Here is a 13,504-nt window from a genome sequence, read left to right as displayed (position 1 = left end):
TTTTTCTTGTGATTCAACCTCGTTTTTTTTTCAGAGTTCCCCGTTGTCTTGAAAGCACCATAAATCCAGATGATGACTAAATTTGCCCACAAGTACCGCTGCGCCACCTTCCTGTTCAAGTGAGCACAGCACAACAACTGTGAGTCCAAAAATAGGCCTATGTCTTGTATGTCTTGTATGCTGCTACATAAATTATGTAATATGCCAGGGATATATGTATACTGTAGCTAAGAAAGTAATAATTAGTGTATGTTGTGTAGTAAGCTGTTAGTATCCCATGTGTCTCACCCTGAGAATTAGTTCCCTCTCCCCCTCAGAACTTAGACTATAGGTCTACTGTTCTGACTTGGTGGTACACATGTAGACTATAGCCAGATTTAGAGAAATGTCATCATCAAATATTGTATAAGCTTTCATTGTCTGCTTATATGCCCCAGTTATTTATCCTACGTTTCTGACTTGGTGTACAGGGAGGATACTGTAAGAACGGCCCATGTTCTGAATTCTGTCTTTGTCCATTTAAAAAATGCTGAACAAATAGGCATATCATCCGTCTCAGCTCGGCTGTGACTGAGAGACCCATATGGCGGTGCACAATTGACCCAGCGTCGTCCGGGTTAGAGGAGGGTTTGGCCGGCCAGGATGTCCTTGTCTCATTCTAATTATTAATTCTAATTATCATGCCTTTTATGTCTATGCTTATTTTCTTTGATGTATAGAAACACGTTAGTGTGTTATTGGAGGGCGAGAGTCCAAAAATAAAAAATGCAGCAGCAGTCAACTTCATCACTGTCCCTTCTGCACATATAAGGCTGAACAATATATGGTCAACAACCACATCAAAGGTCCTGTTTCAGTGAGGCAGAGGTACTATTTCTTTCTTTGTTTATTGAATATATTTAACATTCACGTTTTTTGATTTGCCCTATTTTCTAGGCCCAGCCTCATCCACACCACCATGACACCACCAGCCTCATCTACACCAACCACCATCTATAGCATGACTAGGCCCAGCCTCATCTACACCAATATCTATAGCATGACTAGGCCCAGCCTCATCCACACCACCATGACACCACCAGCCTCATCTACACCACCATCTATAGCATGACTAGGCCCAGCCTCATCTACACCAATATCTATAGCATGACTAGGCCCAGCCTCATCTATACCACCATCTTATAGCATGACTAGGCCCAGCCACTGCGGCCTGCGATTCCATGGCCCCCTAAATGTTGACCTCGATTTTTCCCCCACTGGCGCTTGTACCCTCACCTTGTCTACGGTCTTTATGTGGGCACGGAAAGCTCTTATGCCCCAAATCCTCACACTCCTCAAACGTAGACTATCTGTGCAGCCATACCCCGCGTAGAGCTCCTCCCCATGCATCACTTTAAAATGCACATTTACCTGTTGCTCATTGTTATTCAGAAACATGAACACTTGCCTCCGGAACGAAACATTGCTTAACGGCATCTGCCTGAAAACCTGCCGACAGTACACGAAAGCAACTAGTAAACTTACCAAACCGACTCAGCTCTTTCCAGATTTGATCATCCGTAATAAATGGAGGCAGATTCGCAACTACCACCCTAGTCGAAGGAGTCGAAAGAGGAGAAATCGGCACCACCACATCCCTTACAAATATTCCACTAGCAATCAATCTACACACTAAATTTACTCTTTTCATGAACAGAACCAAAGCTTTGTTCATTCTGGATGCAGAATGTATAAAATTCAGCTCCTACCTGTTCACTGACCGCGAGCAGAACCTCCTCCACCTTAAGGAAAAAGGCTTAAGGAAAAACACACTATAGGTAGGTGTCATATGATGAGTGGTATAGTCTTAAACCAATGTTTAAAGACTTAAATCCCCCCTCTAATGATGAGTGGTGTAGTCTTAAACCAGTGTTTAAAGACTTAACCCCCCCCCAATATATTTCAGGATGTAGAAGACGTCCCCCCTAAGAAGTCACAGCATGACACATCAGCATCCAGCTCTGCAAGAACAGATACTGTCTAGGCTATTAGCTAAAGTAAGGTGCACTCTTACACACATCCCTAGAGGTTCCCTTATATTACTTAATGACCACAATCTGTTTTCGTTCTAGACGATACTGAAAACAAAATGCATGGCGAACTGGGAGCTGTGAACTGGGTATGTAGTCTACTGTGTGTAAAGCTGAAGGCTTGATGCATGGCAAGATATAATAGTTGTGATGACTTGTTGAGTAGTTATAGATATCACTGAAAAACCCTTTAGTAATAGTGACTTTTGTTTGCATGGTGGTATTGTGAAAGTGGGGTGTAATTTGACTTGATCACCCAATGAGACACTACTCTTAATATTTATTCTTCCTTTTTCTTCAAGGAAGCAGATGTTCTTCTCAGGGACAGCCTAGAGGCAGCAAGGTGGTACGAACGCCAAACATTTAAAGGCACCGTGTCCCTCCCTAGTGTAATTGGGATGGACGGGGAAGACCGTATTACAACTCTTAAAGAACTACGGTTGTATGATGGCCTGGATGAAGAGGAAAATATTCTCCTCAAGGAACCATTCATGTTCTCGTTCCAGTTAGAGAGATTATGAGATGTTCTATGTGGAGGCAGTTGACAACAAGAAAATGTTGAGCAGGAGTGAAGCCATTTGAAGAGTGGTCAAACCTTGTTTTTGTCTGCTGTGTTAATTGTTTCAATTATGAATTGTGTTGTTTAGTAAAGATGATGTAGAAGTCACCCGAGTCTCTGATCTCTTTACTGGAGCTGGTATAACTTAATGTACAGAGCACATTCAGCTTGTCAGTATGTCTATATGGTATAGTCTGTCTCCATTCTCATGAGGAAAATAAAAAGCATTATAAATCAGGATAGGTAGTAACTGTATATATGCTCAATGAAATAATATAATTACAAAGTTACAACATTTATCAACACAATTTTAACAGTACATGACATCCATAACAAGTCTGTTGTTCACTGCAACAATATCAGTAGCTTGTCTCAAATATAGCATGAAGCAGAAAGTGTTACAACATGTGCTTGTACCACTTTATATAATATTTCTTACAATCTTCAAAAATGAAATATGTTTGTATTCAATGTGTGCCTTGCACAAACGTGTGTGTTTGTATTCAGTGTGTGACTGTCAAACCTCAGATGGACAAAAAAACAGTGGGCAGGGTCAAATGTGGGTAGAGTCAAATGTTTAACTCCACCCACATTGAGCCCGCCCCCGAACTACACACTGCAACAACAACAAAAATGGTGAGCGAGGTCAAACATTTGACTCTGTCCACATTGAGCCCCGCCCCGAACTGCACACTGCAGTCAGGGGTACTTGAGAGAATTTGACCCTTTATTCATTGCAGTGTTTTAAATGCCAAAGAATGGGACATGTAGCTACTCAGTGTAAAGGAAAGAAAAGATGTGCCAAGTGTGGAGGGGCACATTATTACGGTGAATGTGGAAGCAATGTTGAAGGTTAAATGCTGTAATTGTGGGTGAGAACACAGTGCAGCATTTGGTGGATGCCAGGTACAGAGAGAGGTTAGAGAGGCTCAGAGATATAGGATAGGTCCTGATGTATCATATGCAGAGGCCGTAAAACAGATTGGTAGAACTAGTGCGGACTGATGGAGCTTACATGGATGTACCTGTAGTAAATGGACCTACTGTCGGGGATGGTGCTTCTGATGGTCCTGGCATGGTTTCGAGGCTTGTTCAGAAATCTTGTGCTCATGAATGTGCGGTGTCAAAGGACACTTTGATAATTAATAAAGTTTCCTTAATAGCTTTTATTGGTAAGGTTATCAATACGACTCGGGTTGTGGAAAGCAGAAATGCCAGGTTGGGTTTATTGTGGCAAAAGAGATACTGGGGGTAACAGATGTTACTGTTGAAATGGTTGTTGACATGCTGAACAATCTTAAGGGTGGAGTGTTTCAGCATGATATAGAGCAAGTTTAATGGGGAGGGGGAGGGTGTGATAGAAGTTAGGGATTTATTTGGTTTTTAATTTTATTTTCATGGTAGTACAGAATCGGGCAGATCATGATCGATAGTACATTCCAACACAGTAGGTGGCGGCATGCACTGAAACGATTGTTTGCGGACCGCGAGGATATCCTAGAAGTAGAACAAGAACATATCCGTCAGTTACGTAAGACGGATAGATGGTACACACGATCCATAAAGATTTCCGGTCTCCATTTTATTGTAGCTTGCAGATACAGACAGGCGGTTCGACGAAGGACAGGAAACGAATCGACTATCAGTGTTTGTTTTAAAATACATTACGGTAAATAACACCTCTAAATAATACAACATGTTACACGTATTTCTATTTAGCAGTGAGTATTGTTTCTTTGATATTTATTCGAACTTTCTCTTGTATTCATATTAGCTAGTTGGCCCTAGATAGCTAACTACCTGAGGAAAATAAATGGCTAACGTGTAGCTGAAATGGCTAGACCCAACTGTATCGCAGCAAGTAACTGATTATGTTGCAGTTCATTTGCAATTATACTCTAAGCAATTATACTCTCACACGTAGCCATGGCATGTGCAAATGGTGAACTAGTCAGTACAGGGACTGGGGAGGGAGCCAGCAAATGTTTAGGGTTATGGTTATCTCAGCAAGGCCCCCTCTTCCATTTTGCGTAGTAACGTAAGTGAACAAAGGCTGGAGGTGTGATTGGTGTTTACTAAGGTTAGCTAGTTGTTTTACCCTCTTATTATAGTTTGTTATTGCAGTATAGCAGAACCAACTAGCTATTTCACGGAAATAAGAAATCCCGCAATTTCCATGTGCTACGTATTTCCACACCACTGGCTTTATGCCCTATTGTAGCCTACCCCAAATTCAGCCATAATGATACACATCTGCTTGATTGTTATAAACACACTTGGCTGTTTGAATGTGGGTTTAATTGTATGTGGAGGACCATTTTTATCTAAGTGTTATGAACAGACTATTGGCCTACTTGAATATACATTGTTGTTGTGTGGAAAATGTGTACTACATGAACATCTAAATGGACAAATCTTCTTTCAGTTTCTCATTCACGTTTGCGGAGTATCAATTTGTTTTGAAAATTGAGGCCTGTTGAAATGGGAGGTAATTACTTACGTTTTTGTTCCTTGCATGCCAATACAATTAACATAATTAGGTGTGTGTTCCAGAACTGCTTGAAGTAGCTTTTCTGGTTCACGTCTATCTGAATGCAATTGAGCCCCAGTTTCTTTTTACAGGTGCATGACTTTAAAGTTAAGTAAATTTGTTGATAGGCTGCCTTTTGAATAATGATTCCTAGAAAGCAAAACATACATGCTGTTTAATATTTTTAAAGATCCAGCCATGCACCGAGATTGCCCTCTCGACTGCAAGGTCTACGTGGGAAACCTGGGGAACAATGGCAATAAGACAGAGCTGGAGCGGTCATTTGGCTATTATGGGCCACTTCGCAGTGTCTGGGTAGCTAGGAACCCCCCAGGCTTTGCCTTTGTGGAATTTGAAGATCCAAGGGATGCAACTGACGCAGTGAGAGAACTTGATGGAAGGTAAAGCCTAAGAACAAGTTCCTCTGGTGTAAAAATAAACTGAATGATAGAATCAGGAAATTGAGGTCATTTTTCAGGTTTTTGTTCCTTGCATCATTTGCATGCCAATACACTTGACAGTTTGACAAAATAAATGCAGATAATTTCAGAGGTGTGTTCCAGAACTGTTTGAAGTAGCTTTTCTGGTTTGTCCATATGAATTCAAATGATCCACATGTGCTTTATATTCTGGTATAAAATAACCTATTGACAGAGCCTAGTTTGCTTGGAAATATTTGTTTCCACTCTGGTATTTGGAAGGACTGCCTATTCATTTTTGTTGCCACTTGCCTCCATTTAACTTCCTGAAAGGGGGTGAACTAAGGCCATGCATGCCATAATGTTTTGGTGACTGTTTAACAGCATGCTCTGCGGTAACACTGTATTGCTCTGCACAGGACACTAAGTGGTTCCCGTGTGCGAGTGGAGCTGTCCAATGGTGAGAAACGCACCCGCAACCGGGGTCCTCCTCCATCGTGGAGCCGACGTCCTCGAGATGAACATCGTGGGCGTCGTGGTAGCCCGCCCGCCAGGCGCAGGTAACCCATCTCCCATACAGGGCTTTATGATAGCAATGCCCAACAGACTACTAATCCTTTTCTGTCCCTTTTACTAGTTAAACTATTTGTTTTGTTCCTGTGTCCTCTTTCCAAACTGCATCTCCTGTTTCGCTGCACCATATTGATAGTTTAGCACTGACTGTTTGATAACCCTTTTTCCATGGTAGTCTACAGTGGTTAGTGTAATGTGCTGAAGGCATGCAGTTTTCATCTTCATTATCATTGTTTAATGACTTCCGGGGTACTTTAGATCCAGGGGGTGGGTACAGTGTGAAATGAAGTGTGCTGATTTGTATGCCAAGTTTAAGTAATAAGTACATTTGCGTTTTCTCTACCACATTTTCTCTAAATTTGGCTTGCAAGCTTTTCACTGTTACCTGAAGCACTGAACGTGTTTTGGAAGTAGGTGATTCATATTTCAAACCAGTACCTCACTATGAACCGGGTGGGAGGGAAGCTTAATGATGCTAGGTTGGTTGTTTTTGTTACAATTTGAGGTTGCTTTTTTTATTGACCATTTATATTAATAAAAATGAACCCCGTTACAGAGTCATCACCATGCCTCTTCTCACCACCCTCTGAATCAGTCAACTAGTCCTCTTTCAGCATCATGTGACCATTGACCAGCGTGCCCCAATCAGCTTGGCTGATGTCGTGTCACATGGCCAGTCGTCAGGTTGCACCAGCCCATTGGTTCCTGCGCATGCAGTTCTCAGCCTCTTCCTCCTCCAACTTTAACCCAATCGGCAGCGGCCCTCCTCACATTCCCGACCAATCAGCGTTTTACGTCCCCAAATGTCTACACTGCAACCTACCAGCAGCAGCCCTCGGCTAACCAATAAAAGCAGGAAAAATCCACAGCCAGCCCCCATCCACCAGCCAACTAATCACCTCGCAGCATCTGGCCAGTCCTTTTCAGCCAAATCTGCCTACCCGGCCTACAGTCTACCTCCCCTTCGTCATTTCTAGCTTGTTGAAAACCAAACGACTAGTAAGTTTTACCTGCTTCATACAGTACACTGCTGATTACAAATTTAAAAGTGAAGAGAAAGCTGCTTTAAAAAAAGGTTATCCTTTTTTATTTGAATCAAACAGGATTGGTATTTCTCCCTCATTACTGTAATCCGTTGATTTAAAGGGAAATGGACATTTTGAGAAACATTAATTATTAATCTGTGAAGGTCTTTCTAATTGTTCAAAGGAGCTATTCTGATCAGTGCTTCCCCTGGTTTAGGTCGCAGTGGTCCCATCTTGTGTGTGCTTGTACTTGTTCTCAATATGTAGCCTTGAATTTACTGCAGCATTGAGAGCATTCTTACCCAATTTTTTACCATTAATTGTGTTACAGCCCTCCATTTTCTTACCCCTTCCCATTTGGTATAATTGCACTTCTCTTTCCGAAGCATTTTTTGTCATTCACTCAGCTGGCAGTATTAACTAACCATGGCCTTTTATGGGAGGCGATGACTGAATTTCAGATTACAAATGCCTTATCTGCAGTCACCCATTCCCATCCCTTTGGGGGGGGGGGTGTAATAGACAATAACTTGGTTTCCCCAGAGGGGCAGTTTTTGGTGGGGACTGTAGGGTTTACTTCAGGGTAATTTGGGGGTTGGATGGGTTTGGAATCAATGGGCCACCAATGTATCATGCTCTGCTTTTAACATCCTCTTATTCCCCCCTCCCCAGATCCCCACGTAGGAGGAGCTTCAGCCGCAGCCGAAGCAGGTATGTTGACAGCCATAAGAGATTGGAAAAGTTAACAGCCGTACTGTGGGCAAGTTTGCATGGACTGAAGGACCCAATTTTGAACCTTGTGTATGGTTCTGACAAGTATTTGATCTCTTAACACACCCCAGCACAGCTTTCCAAAGTTGTCAATGATTAGATCCTCTTGTCAACAGGGGCCTCTGTAAGATTCAGGTTGCTTTGGTTAATTCTCTTGTTCCTTTTGTATGCAGGTCTCTCTCCAGAGACAGGAAGAGGGAGAGATCTTTGTCCCGGGACAGGAACCACAAACCTTCAAGATCATTTTCTCGATCAAGGAGGTAAGCAGGAGGGGTTTTAACAGACAGCAAGAATTTCTTATCTTAGCAACAGTGAAACCACTTTAATCGTGGCTTTTATGGAACAGTAACAGGCCAGTGGTGTAACATCTTTCTGAGGGAGTACATGAATGCTCCAGGGGAAGTTTATATTAACATTCTGGCATAACTGTTTTTCCCCTCGCAGCCGCTCCAGGTCTACGGAGAGAAAGTAAGGAAATGCATGGCAGTCGAGTTTGACGGCGAAGAAGATGAATGATTTTTTTTTTTTTTTTTAATATTTTAGCGGTTTCGTTTTTGCTTCTCTGTGACATGTAAGGTATCCAATTCCTCTGTATTTTGTAAATAAGTTGGTATGCAGGTGTAACGCATGACTAAAATGGCTGTTAGTCCTGTTAATGCCAAGACATACCGTAGTTGTCCGCAAGCAGTATTTCATCAATCATTATAAGCGTTCTCTATTTGTCCATGAAAGTACCAGCTCACGGAAACACACCATTCTAAGTAGTCTAGTGCTCAAGTCATGTTCCATGTCAGCAAGATTAGTGTGTCGATGTGGTGGAAGGCTATCCTATTGTCGGTTAATATACCGATGTTTTCTAATTGACCTCTAGGACTTCCACTATTCTTCCAGTTCCTGTTGGTAAAGGTTTGTCTTTGCAAATAACGGCACCCTTATTTTGACTACAATAGCCCACTGTTTTTCTTTTCCTTGATATTTGTACTACTTGTTATGTTCTCAGAATTAAACTAGTTGTAAAAAGGCTTCTGACATTTCTTTTGTGGCAGTTCTTTCATTAAATGATTCATTCTAAAATAGGAAACAACTCAAAGGTGGTGTCATGTTGACGTCCTGAAGCAAATAGAGAGAAGAAAAACGCTGACTACTAAATCACAAATCAATGGGAAATGCTGGGGGTCATTATGACATTAGGCAGTGCTTACTGTATATTTTATGTGCTATGTGAACCTTAATTTGAGGTCTGAAAACATGAGACATTTGAGCAAACATTGTTAGAACAACATTTGCTCTTTGCATGCACACATTTTGGGGGTATTCTGAAATGCACCATAATAGGTTACTGTTGTATTGCATACATTTCTGCTCTTAACAGCTCACCTTTATGGCCTCTAGTTACACTGATTGTACAAAACATGCTCTTTCCATTAAATACTGACCAGGTGAATAATGGTGAAAGCATTGATCCCTTATTGATGTCACTTGTAAAATCCACTTCAAACTGTGTAGATAGGTTAAAAAAAATGCGCCTTGAGACATTTACATTTAAGTCATTTAGCAGACGCTCTTATCCAGAGCGACTTACAAATTGGAAAGTTCATACATATTCATCCTGGTCCCCCCCATGGGAATTGAACCCTGGTCCCCCCGTGGGAATTGAACCCACAACCCTGGCGTTGCAAGCGCCATGCTCTACCAACTGAGCCACACGGGACCACAAGGATTGTGTATGTGTCGTTTAGGGGGTAAATGGGCAGGACAAGATTTAAGGGTCTTTAAACAGGGTATGGTATTAGGTGCCAGGCGCACTGGTTTGAGTGTGTCAAGAACTGCGACGCTGCTGGGGTTTTTCACGCTCAACAGTTTCCTGTGTGTATAAGAATGGTACACCACCCAAAGGACATCCAACCAACTTGACAACTGTGGGAAGCATTGGTGTCAACATGGGCCAGCATCCCTGTGGAACACTATAGACAGCTTGTAGAGTCCATTTCCCGATTTAGGCTGTTATTGGGGGGGGGGGCGCAACTCAGTAGTAGGAAGGTGTTCTTAATGTTTTGTGCACAGTGTATACTGCATTCTAGTCATGGCTCATCCTGTATAACTACTGCTATTCACACCTTGTATATTCACATACTGTTTATACACCATTCATATACTGCATATTAGAATGAACTATGTCGAGAATACAGTTTACTGTAAATACACAGTGCAAAACCCCATAGCAAAATGGATAGAACTGCAGGAAATTGGCTTCTGGACCTGAGTCTGGAATATAAATAATATATCAAATGTATTTATATAGCCCTTCTTACATCAGCTGATATCTCAAAGTGTTGTACAGAAACCCAGCCTAAAACCCCAAACAATGCAGGTGTAGAAGCACGGTGGCTAGAAAAACTCCCTCGAAAGGCCAAAACCTAAGAAGAAACCTAGAGGAACCAGGCTATGAGGTGTGGCCAGTCCTGGCTGTGCCGGGTGAAGAATATAACAGAACATGGCCAAGATGTTTAAATGTTCATAAATGACCAGCATGGTCAAATAATGATCACAGTAGTTGTCGAGGGTGCAACAGGTCAGCACCTCAGAAGTAAATGTCAGTTGGCTTTTCATAGCCGATCATTGAGAGTATCTCTACCGCTCCTGCTGTCTCTAGAGAGTTGAAAACAGCAGGTCTGGGACAGGTAGCACATCCGGTGAACAGGTCAGGGTTCCATAGCCGCAGGCAGAACAGTTGAAACTGGAGCAGCAGCACGGCCAGGTGGACTGGGGACAGCAAGGAGTCATGCCAGGTAGTCCTGAGGCATGGTCCTAGGGCTCAGGTCCTCTGAGAGAAAGAAAGAATTAGAGAGAGCATACTTAAATTCACACAGGACACCGGCTAAGACAGGAGAAATACTCCAGATATAACAGACTGACCCTAGCCCCCCGACACAAACTACTGCAGCATAAATACTGGAGGCTGAGACAGGAGGGGTCAGGAGACACTGTGGCCCCATCCGATGATACCCCCAGACAGGGCCAAACAGGCAGGATATAACCCCACCCATTTTGCCAAAGCACAGCCCCCACACCACTAGAGGGACATCTTCAACCACCAACTTACCATCCTGAGACAAGGCCGAGTATAGCCCACAAAGATCTCCGCCACGGCACAACCCAAGGGGGGGTGCCAACCCAGACAGGAAGACCACGTCAGTGACTCAACCCACTTAAGTTACGCACCCCTCCTAGGGACGGCATGGAAGAGCACCAGTAAGCCAGTGACTCAGCCCCTGTAATAGGGTTAGAGACAGAGAATCCCAGTGGAGAGAGGGGAACCGGCCAGGCAGAGACAGCAAGGGCGGTTCGTTGCTCCAGAGCCTTTCCGTTCACCTTCACACTCCTGGGCCAGACTACACTCAATCATATGACCTTCTGAAGAAATGAGTCTTCAGTAAAGACTTAAAGGTTGAGACCGAGTCTGCGTCTCTCACATGGGTAGGCAGACCATTCCATAAAAATTGAGCTCTATAGGAGAAAGCCCTGCCTCCAGCTGTTTGCTTAGAAATTCTAGGGACAATTAGGAGGCCTGCGTCTTGTGACCGTGTAGTACGTGTAGGTATGTACGGCAGGACCAAATCGTAAAGATAGGTAGGAGCAAGCCCATGTAATGCTTTGTAGGTTAGTAGTAAAAACTTGAAATCAGCCCTTGCCTTAACAGGAAGCCAGTGTAGGGAGGCTAGCACTGGAGTAATATAATAAAAAAAATTGGTTCTAGTCAGGATTTTAGCAGCCGCATTTAGCACTAACTGAAGTTTATTTAGAGCATTATCCGTGTAGTCGGAAAGTAGAGCATTGCAGTAGTCTAACCTAGAAGTGACAAAAGCATGGATTCATTTTTCTGCATCATTTTTGGACAGAAAATGTCTGATTTTTGCAATGTTACGTAGATGGAAAAAAGCTGTCCTTGAAACAGTCTTGATATGTTCGTCAAAAGCGAGATCAGGGTCCAGAGTAACGCCGAGGTCCTTCACAGTTTTATTTGAGACGACTGTACAACCATCAAGATTAATTGTCAGATTCAACAGAATATCTCTTTGTTTCTTGGGACCTAGATAGAACAAGCATCTCTGTTTAGTCCGAGTTTAAAAGTAGAACGTTTGCAGCCATCCACTTCCTTATGTCTGAAACACAGGCTTCCAGCTAGTGTAATTTTGGGGCTTCACCATGTTTCATCAAAATGTACAGCTGTGTGTCATCCGCATAGCAGTGAAAGTTAACATTATGTTTTCGAATGACATCCCCAAGAGGTATATACTGTATACATAAAGTTGGTGGTTACATTCAAAGTTCTTGTGTTGAATTCCCTCCAATATTACAAAGCAGGAGTGTATTACAAGACAATAACCCCAAGCACACATCAAAATCCACAAATAAATGGTTAATTAACCACAAAATCTACATTTTGCAATGGCAATCTCAGTTTCCGGATTTGAACCCCATTGAAAACCTGTGGTTTGAATTGAAGAAGGGCATTCCATAAACAAAGGATTTCAAGGACCTGGAAATATTCTTATTGAAGGAATGGTCTAAGATCCCTCCCCATATGTTCTCCAAACCCATAAAACAGGTTTGAAAAAGGCTCAGTGTTGTTATCCTCACAAGGGGGAGGGTGCTGGAGTACTGAAACAGGTGCTAATAATTGTGTCCCCTATCTTTTTGAGTTTTTTTTATTAATTGTTACACAAAATCTCTTTCTCTGAGCAATTGTGTTAGTATAAAATAATTTAAAAAATGTGCATGCAATATAGCTCAGTATTTTAATTATTTATTTTATACAGTCATTTTTGCTCCTCTTTATCAAGGGTGCCAAAAATGATGGACCTCTCTGTCAATGGAGGCAGCTAAGAGGAGGACGGCTCATAATAAGGGCTGACACGGAGCGAATGGAATCAAACACATGTAAACCATGTGTTTGATGTATTTGATACCATTTCACCCATTCCGCTCCAGCCACTACGACAAGCCCGTCCTCCCCAATTAAGGTGCCACCAACCTCCTGTACACTGTATATATAATAGATGTAGCCGGAATACAAGATTAAATCGACAATAGGCTGTAGGGTGACAATATTATCAAATGTTTTGTGAATGAAGAGACTGATGAACAGCGTGGCATGTGTAATTGACAAAGAAAGGAACAGGGCTTACCAAAAATCTACTTTTTTTTCAATTCTTCACTCAACAATGTAGATTTTATTTGAAAGGATTTGACAGTCTACTTTAATATGTCATACACCACATGACCAAAAGTATGTGGACACCTGTTCGTCTTACATCTCATTCCAAAATCATGGGCATTAATATAGTTGGTCCCCCCTTTGCTGCTATAACAGCCTCCACTCTTTTGGGAAGGCTTTCCACTAGATTTTGGAACATTGCTGCGGGGACGTGCTTCCATTCAGCCACAAGAACATGAGTGAGGTTGGAATCAGCCAAGACCTCAGAAAAAAAAGTGTAGACCTCCACAAGTCTGGTTCATCCTTGGAAGCAAGTTCCAAACGCCCGAAGGTACCACGT

General features: G+C 42.4%; 1 protein-coding gene across 4 annotated transcripts; it reads left to right on the top strand.

The window, feature by feature from the left end:
* The first annotated feature begins 4,189 nt into the window (after window positions 1–4,189).
* LOC120061011 (serine/arginine-rich splicing factor 3) lies at window positions 4,190–8,969 on the top strand. Of its 4 annotated transcripts, XM_039010502.1 has the most exons (7): window positions 4,190–4,297; window positions 5,054–5,116; window positions 5,349–5,559; window positions 5,997–6,137; window positions 7,848–7,886; window positions 8,120–8,206; window positions 8,391–8,969. In XM_039010502.1, exons 2-7 carry the CDS (start codon window positions 5,110–5,112, stop codon window positions 8,416–8,418), a joined length of 513 nt encoding a protein of 170 aa, XP_038866430.1. In that variant the 5' UTR covers window positions 4,190–4,297; window positions 5,054–5,109; the 3' UTR covers window positions 8,419–8,969. The 4 variants fall into 4 exon arrangements, with proteins under 4 accessions (XP_038866430.1, XP_038866447.1, XP_038866439.1 ...); XM_039010519.1 differs by lacking the exon at window positions 5,054–5,116 and having other exon boundaries at window positions 4,194–4,297; XM_039010511.1 differs by lacking the exon at window positions 4,190–4,297 and having other exon boundaries at window positions 4,304–5,116.
* The last annotated feature ends 4,535 nt before the right edge of the window (window positions 8,970–13,504 follow it).

This window comes from Salvelinus namaycush, chromosome 2 (genome assembly GCF_016432855.1).
Source record: "Salvelinus namaycush isolate Seneca chromosome 2, SaNama_1.0, whole genome shotgun sequence".
Taxonomy (NCBI): domain Eukaryota; kingdom Metazoa; phylum Chordata; class Actinopteri; order Salmoniformes; family Salmonidae; genus Salvelinus; species Salvelinus namaycush.
Note: the sequence above shows the minus strand (reverse complement) of the source record. Positions and strands in the feature narration are given on the sequence as shown.